Source organism: Sinocyclocheilus anshuiensis, unplaced genomic scaffold (genome assembly GCF_001515605.1).
Source record: "Sinocyclocheilus anshuiensis isolate Anshui unplaced genomic scaffold, SAMN03320099.WGS_v1.1 scaffold78, whole genome shotgun sequence".
NCBI lineage: Eukaryota > Metazoa > Chordata > Actinopteri > Cypriniformes > Cyprinidae > Sinocyclocheilus > Sinocyclocheilus anshuiensis.
In genome coordinates, this window is record NW_015544250.1 from 1,772,331 (window position 1) to 1,780,684 (window position 8,354).

The 8,354-nt window shown below is 34.0% G+C and overlaps 1 protein-coding gene across 1 annotated transcript in view; it reads right to left on the reverse strand.

The window, feature by feature from the left end:
* Positions 1 to 740: 740 nt before the first annotated feature.
* Positions 741 to 8,354, reverse strand: part of LOC107697827 (pleckstrin homology domain-containing family G member 5-like) — an 81,467-nt gene continuing 73,853 nt past the window's right edge. The window contains exons 14-21 of the mRNA XM_016498680.1: positions 7,061 to 7,191; positions 6,829 to 6,966; positions 6,558 to 6,677; positions 5,192 to 5,324; positions 4,917 to 5,032; positions 4,656 to 4,804; positions 3,069 to 4,016; positions 741 to 2,123 (exon numbers count right to left, since the gene is read on the reverse strand). Coding sequence (XP_016354166.1) covers positions 2,114 to 2,123; positions 3,069 to 4,016; positions 4,656 to 4,804; positions 4,917 to 5,032; positions 5,192 to 5,324; positions 6,558 to 6,677; positions 6,829 to 6,966; positions 7,061 to 7,191 — 1,745 coding nt within the window. The 3' untranslated portion in view covers positions 741 to 2,113. The remainder of the gene's footprint in view (positions 2,124 to 3,068; positions 4,017 to 4,655; positions 4,805 to 4,916; positions 5,033 to 5,191; positions 5,325 to 6,557; positions 6,678 to 6,828; positions 6,967 to 7,060; positions 7,192 to 8,354) is intronic.

The window sequence follows — 8,354 nt, forward strand, 5'->3', positions numbered from 1 at the left end:
ACTTTTTTTTTTTTTTTTACATGTTCTAGTGGCATATTTTAATTAAACACACACACACAAGATTATTTGATGAATATAAAATTCAAAACAACATTAAACATGTTTTTACCAAATGTTTATTCCTACCCACTACAGTACTGTACTGCTAATTGTATTATTTAAATAATTTGTTATCAAATCATTTATTTTATTTCCATCAATTTATTTATATTTATTTTATGTGTATGTATGTGTGTATATATACACATCTATCTATCTATCTATCTATCTATCTATCTATCTATCTATCTATCTATCTATCTATCTATCTATCTATCTGTCTCTATATATCTGTCTGTCTCTATCTATCTGTCTGTCTGTTTCTATCTATCTATCTATCTGTCTATCTATATATCTATCTGTCTGTCTCTATCTATCTATCTGTCTGTCTGTCTGTTTCTATCTATCTGTCTGTATCTATCTATCTATCTATCTGTCTATCTATATATCTATCTGTCTGTCTCTATCTATCTATCTGTCTGTCTGTCTGTTTCTATCTATCTGTCTGTATCTATCTATCTATCTGTCTGTATCTATATATCTATCTGTCTGTCTCTATCTATCTATCTGTCTGTCTCTCTATCTATCTATCAGTCTGTCTCTATCTATCTATCTCTGTCTGTATCTATCTATCGATCTATATTAAACACAACAGAAGTCACTAATAAGTCACATCAAAATCCGCAAATACTGAAAGATGTCTTTTATTTTGAAAGACATTTATGGAACACTCCCTCACATGGGAAAACAAGGTTATTTTGGTTCTTAGCAGATTTCAAAATTAATTCAACAAATGACAATGAACAAATTATGACAACAAAACAAAAAATACAACCGTAAAGTGAAATGATACTATTATAGACCATATTTTATATATAAAACAATGCAAGCTCAATAAATATGACAAACACAAAAAGCCTAATAAGTAAACATATAATACACCATATTTACTTTGGGCAGGGTGTTTTGTTTTTGTTTCTTTTTTTCAAAAAGGGAGTTCAGAAGGGCTTGGTTTAGTTAAAGTACCAGGCAGTTTCAGTTTAACCTTTCGGGTAACAGCAGTATCTGTGAAATCAAAAGATTACAAAAAACAAACAATAAATCATCAATACATATGTTAATGTTTGAAAACTAACATGAGCTTTCACTTAAACCAAACACCCTATTCAGTGTCAGATGATCTCTAACAAGTGCTCATCTAGTGTCAGGCGACGCTTCCTGAATCCTTAAATGTTATAAACCAAAACACAGATTTTTTTTTCAGTCTGTTTGCCTTTAACTACACATCTGCTGAAGCATTTTGGATATTATTCACACGTTTATGAATCCAACTTGACCCACACAACACAATATACAGTAAAGGGTTTTATGTGCTCATGTATAACTTAAATAAGCTGCGTCAACCCAAAGATTCAATAGTATAAGCAGTTGCATGACAGAAGTATCCCTGCCATATGAACATAACACTGGTCCTAAATTAATGCGTAACGTGCCGTAGTGGCTACTCAAGTTATCTGAAGTCAAACAATTGTTTAGGTCGAGAATTATAACTCACTCAGTCATACACAAATGCATGTGAATTCGCACACGTTCTCATTCATAAACACACACAGTCACATAACAGTAGTGCAGTTAACATGAATCACTTCCTTCCTCGAAGCAGAAATACTCTTAGAAAGCAAACAGGGTGATTAAAGAATCCAAGATGCTGTGTTTTATTCTCATATTCTCATTTCTACTTCCTTTCGGCATCATGTGACCCGTTGAAACCTCAAACGTCCCACGGTAAGGGCTCCGGTCGCACTTTTTCTTTGATCATTTTGTCGTTCTGATAATGGCGCAGTTTCACCAAAAGCTTTGACCTCTTTAGAAGTTTTACAAAGTGCAAGGATTTAATGAGTCTGTGGACGTCCCCTTCCGCAGAGAAATGACAGGAAAGCTACACGCGGAGGAATCCATCCGACTGGAAGAGGGAGCGAGAGGGCAGCTGGAGAGCTCATTGGGTTGAGTGCATTTGTGTCCCACAGAATTCAGTCTCACAACGTTGTCCCAAAACGTCTGTGCCAGAAAGATGCTACACTTCTCTGAGGAGAAAGATGACAAGAGTCAGAAAACTGAGCTTTTCACAACACAAAATGTTCCAATGTCAATCCGAGCCCAACATTTTCTCTGAGGGAAGAGAAAGTGTTGAAAAAGAGATTTTTTATTTTATTTGATTAAAAAGAAATTAAATGGGTAAATATTTTCAAATTACATTACAGCCTCTTACCAATAAAAAAATAATAAAAAGATAGATAAATCAATCAATCAATCAATCATCCTGGTATTTTTCCTATTTTTATAAAATTTGATTTAATTGATTACCAATATAAAATTACTATTTGAGATGAACAACTACTATCTTATATGGTGTAACATTTTTTATATCATATAAAATTATAGAATTTATATATTTTATTATATTATAAAAAAAAATATTTTACAATGTTATAAAATAAAAATGTACAATTTTAATTAAATAAAAAAAATATATTTATTTAAAAAATTTGATTTAATTACAATAAACTAAATTATATTATATTATAAAAATAATTTTACAAATTACATTTTTCTTTTTTCTATTTTCTGTAATTTAGGAGAATTCTATATTGTAAAACTGAATACTAAGGTCTAATGTTACAATAAAATAAAAGTGTGAAAATGTAATTAAAAAGGTAAGCACATTTAATTTATTAAATTAAATAAATAAATAAGAGAAATTATATTACATGATAGATTATATTATATGATAATAACTTTTACCATATTTTTACCCTATATTTAATTTTTCTGTTTTATGTAAACCTGCTTTGGATCAAGCTATTTTGTAACAAGAGCTACAGAAATTGATTATATCTTAGTTCCTCCATATAATAAAACACCAACTAATATAATCATAACCTAATTACGAAATAAACAGTTTGTGATTTCTGAGACTGAAAAAAAAAACAATATTTAAATACATATGCGCTCACAAACGTGACACTTACGAGGCTGTGAGCGTTGAGTTGAGCACCAGTGTGGTGCGTATCCTGTAGAGTTGGGCCAGTGTGAGTTTTTTGTGCTGCTGGGGTCTCTTACATCGGCCCATTCCCTCCAGGCCACTGGGCGGCGAGAGCTCCCCGTCTGACGCACTGCAGGGAATCTGGTTGCTACCAGCCTCATGTGCAATTTTGGCTCGTCTCAATGTGTCCAAAAGCATGCCTGAGGGCAAGCTGCGCGTGAGACTTTGACTTTCATCCGTCTCTGGATCAGTCGGGAGACACTCGTCTGATTCAGCAGGGTTGAGCTCCGTCAGGCTCCTGCTGAGCTGCGCTTCTAAATATTTAACCCTCTGTTCCCACGTGTGCCGACTTCCTGTGCACTCTGTGGCTGCCCTGGTGACACCGTGGTTACGGTTATCATGGTGAACTGTGGACAGCAGGTTGTCCTCGGAACGGGATTTGACGGCGAGTCTCTCTAAAAACGGCAGGCGACACTGGACATGCGGTCGGCGCCGGGGCTTTAGAGAAAGCGCCACTGAGTTCTGAGATCCGAATGAGCTTTTATCTTCCTCATCGTCTTCCTCTTCTGCATTTTCTTGCTCCTCATCTTCCCCGTCGCCACCCATCGTCTCCTTGTCGTCCTCGGAGTCGTCTTCCTCTACCGGGGCCACTCGACTCTGGGTTTCCACCATGGACTCTGGTGAAAGGGTCCCGTAAGCGCTATCCATGGACATGGAACAGCATTGTGGGTCCAGGTCTGAGCCCTCCTGGCTATCTGGATGGGGCTCAAAGTCTGTGGCCCGCTGTGGGACGGCAGAGTCAGGGAGTTGAGACAGACCGGCATCATGGTCTGAATGCCCACCTAGGTCAGACTGAAGAGTAGAAGGATCCAAAGATGATCCAGACTCATCCATATCCATCACCGACAGGGTTTCTGTGGAGCCATCTGATTGGCTAAGACAGAGAAACAATAATGTAAGTTCATTTATTGTAAAACAAAATGCCCAACAGGTCAACTAATTGATAGTGTTGCATTAATATAAAATTTAAAAAAAGAAAAGAAAAAGGAGAAAATGGTAATTACAATATGTAATATAATATAATATAATATAATAATTGTCAGAATATTTTAAATCAAATATATTATTTTTCTAATGAATGAAATGTATTTTTAATTAAATTAAATGAGTCAACCTTGATATTCAATTTGTTTAATTAGTTTGTTTACAAAGCAGGTTTACAGAAAATAGAAAAAAATAATGTATTATAATATGTTTTTATACATTATATTATATAAAAATTAGAACATATACGAAAGCAGTTATTCATCTTATAAGTAATTTTTATTAATTACATTAAAATATGAAAATAATTTAAATATAAAATATTCTTAAATTATTAATTGATAAAATAAAAAGAATGTATTTATTGAAATAAAACACATTTTAAAATAACAAAATATTTAATAACATTTATATATTATTTAAAAATAAAAGTTAATGTGATTAAATATTATTTATTAAAATATTAATTAATAAATAAAATAAAATCATGTATTTATTGAAACAAAACAAAATAAATTAAATAAAATACCTATTGCTCTGATCTTTGTGTCTAAATTGAGGTGAACTAGCTGTGGAGTTACAGCTGTCCTCATCTTCCTCCTGATCTTCCACTAGTCTTTTCTTCAGACAAGCCTTCTGTCGGCGAGCTTCCTCTGACCGCAACCGCTGCAGCTGATTCTAAAATGCATGTACAAAATAGCTAAATCAGCAAACTTCTCTACTGAGCGAACACTTATATCAGAAATGTCAAACAGAGATCAATATTGGTAATGGACAAGTATGATTTTACCTGGACTTTGCAAATCGCATCAGTCCAACTTTTCCCCTGGGTGGCGCTGTTGGCCTGGAAAGAGTAGGCAGCCACAGCGCTCTTGAACTCATTGAGGTAGATGAGGACAAATGAGCCTAAGACAGGAAAAGAAAAGACAATCAGAAACGTACTATTAAATCTAAAACTTCACAATACGTTCTCTTGAGATCTTAAGCAGCTTGTTTCTGCTCCTTTGTCATATTAATTGCATGCTGTAGTTAAAAGTGGGCTCAGTCTGTCAGTTTAACGCTCACCTGTATCTTTGAGTTCTCTGCACACCACATTATGCAGGAGGAGAGGCTGTCGGATCACTTTCACCTTCTCCAAACGCTTCACTGGTTTAGTGATCAGCAGCAGATCAGTGAAAAGGAAGCAGTAAACATCCATCTACGCAAGAAAAGACAAATACATGTGAAACATGACAAACTAAAATACTCCATTACAAGTAATATTAAAACTTTCAGGAAACTTAAAGGGACAGTTCACCCAAAAATAAAAATTCGGTCAATTTAAAACCGGTATTCATTTATTTCTACTGCTCAACACAAAAGAACATTTTTTTTTGAAGAATGTTGGCAACCAAATAGTTTTGGTTCTCATTATCTTCCATTCCATTTGTTGTCCATACAATGTAAGTCAATGGGAAACTAAACCGTTTAGATACCCACATTCTTTAAAATATCTTCTTTTGTCTTCCACAGCAGAAAGAAAATAATTAGTGCTGTCAAACGATTAATCGCATCCAAAATAACATTTTTTGTTCACATAATATATGTGTGTGTACTGTGTATATTTATTATGTATATATAAATACACACACATACATGTTAATATTTAAGAAAAATATGTTATGTTTGTATATTAAATATATTTATCTGTAATATAAATAATATACAGATAAATAATATTAAATTAAATGAGTCAACAATAAATGAGAATTAACAATAAATAATAAATAATATAAACCTGGGCATCCATACCACCTCAGCAGTGCCAAAAACTGATCACCTCCATACCACGCCGAATTGAGGCAGTAATTAAAGCAAAAGGAGCCCCTACCAAGTATTGAGTACATGTACAGTAAATGAACATACTTTCCAGAAGGCCAACAATTCACAAAAAATTTTTTTTTTATTGGTCTTATGCAGTATTCTAATTTGTTGAGATAGTGAATTGGTGGGTTTTTGTTAAATGTGAGCCAAAATCATCACAATTAAAAGAACCAAAGACTTAAACTACTTCAGTCTGTGTGCATTGAATTTATTTAATACACGAGTTTCACAATTTGAGTTGAATTACTGAAATAAATGAACTTTTCCACGACATTCTAATTTATTGAGATGCACCTGTACTGTATGTGTGTGTATTTATATATACATAATAAATATACACAGTACACACACACACATATATTATGTAAACAAAAATGTTTATTTTGGATGCGATTAATCGCGATTAATCATTTGACGGCACTAAAAATAATACAGGTTTGGAATTTAATTTTAAGGACAGTTTTACTGCTTACAATAAATACAAAAAAAAAAAAAACTACATTGCAAATGTTTCCAAATGCATCTGAAATTTGGAGGAATTGAAGATAATGATTGAATCTGAACTAACCCTGCTGTCTTTGCCCTCTTTCATGCGGAGCGACCCCTCCAGGTGAAGTTGCCTGATCGCTTCTGGTGAAGTGTCAATCATCGGTGCGGTCAGGTCAATTCGGTTGAACTCCTTTAGAGCCTGTAAACATACAGCAAGAAGAAATGAGGGAAGATTGAAGAGTTAAACAATACATTTCTATGAAATCCATAATATTGTACTGTAATGATACATCTTTTTTTTTAATTCAAAGGCTAGCTAATTAATTATTTGTACTGTACACAGTTCTTACCCTCTCCACCTCCTCACTGGCTCCCTCCGCGGCCTCGTATGACTCCACTCGAGCCGAAATGGTGGCCAGATTCTGCTGCTCCTGTTTCTGGCGCATCTGAGAGTCCACGCTGTTAATGAAGCTCTCCACACATGCCACCTGGGTACATTTACAAACATTTAGCATATTCGATGGTCTAACACACTAAAAAAAAAAGGCTACCTGAGCCTTTTTTTTTTTTTAAATGTCTAACCATGTTGTTGAGAGCATCTTTGGAGGTTTGGTCGTCAGTTTTCTTCAGGATGGTCTTCAGGAGCAGAGGGTACTTGGTGAGTCTCTGGTGCGGTTTGGCTAGCATGTCCGCTATATTGCACAGCCCTACTGCTGATTTAAAGACATTTATCAGACATTTTTTTAAAAATATGACTTTCAAAAGAGAACATGATGCTTTTCAAATAATGCATTATTTTATATGTATATATTAAATATATATTTATGTTAAATGATAAATGTCAAGTTTTCTACAAATGCAAAAAGAAAAGAAAAAATTCAGTATTTTTGACTTGTTTTTCCAGTACAAATATCTAAGCATTCTTAAATCAAGGTACAATTAATGAGAAGCAAAATGACATAATACAGGTCTTGTTTTCTGAAAAATGTATCAAAATTAATGACTTATAAAAAGAAAAAAATGCCTGCCAATGGGGTAAGAACAATACACTTGTTTTCCTTTTAAATTAATTTAGTTAATTTTTAAGCATAAAGTCACTTAATTTGGACACATTTTTCAGAAAACCAGACTTGTCAGTTTGCTTCTCAAGTAACTGTATCTTGATTTAAGATAAGTCTAGTTTTTTAAAAATATAATCACAACTAAGTGACTTTATGCTTTAAACTTGAAACAATAAACTTGTTTTTCATTTAAAGTAAGTTTTTTTTAAAGCAATTTTTTTAAAGTAAAATTTCTTACCCCATTGGCAGATATTTTTCTTTATGGTTTTATATTGTTTTAAGCATAAAGTCACTTAATTTTGATACTTTTTTTTAGAAAACGACTTATCTTAAAGGTGACATATCATGAAAATCTGACTTTTCCAGGTTTTAAGTGCTATAATCAGGTCCCTGGTGCATCTACCAACCAAGGAAACGTGAAAAAGATTAACCTAGTAACTTTGTTTTGGGAAGCCTTTTTCTGCAAGCCTCTGAGAACACGAGCGCGTCTGATTTCGCTCCTTTGGTGACGTGGCAAAGGGATCTCATTATAATATTACCTCCCCTTAATCTGTAAACTTCCACTCACGGCGCTGTCATTATGATTTCGCAAGCAACAACGGTGTACCAGCTCTAATGCCATGGTGAAAGTTTGAGCAAAACATGCTAAATGTTCTGTCTTTGGCTGCACAGACGAGCACAGAACCCTATTTACAGTCCCAGCCTCAGACGAGGCAAGAGAGCAGTGGATTTACTGATTTATTTACGGTATATTGCTGCTGCCACACAGATCTAAAATAAACATGCGATTTATTTCCCAGCTGTTTACCTTCACA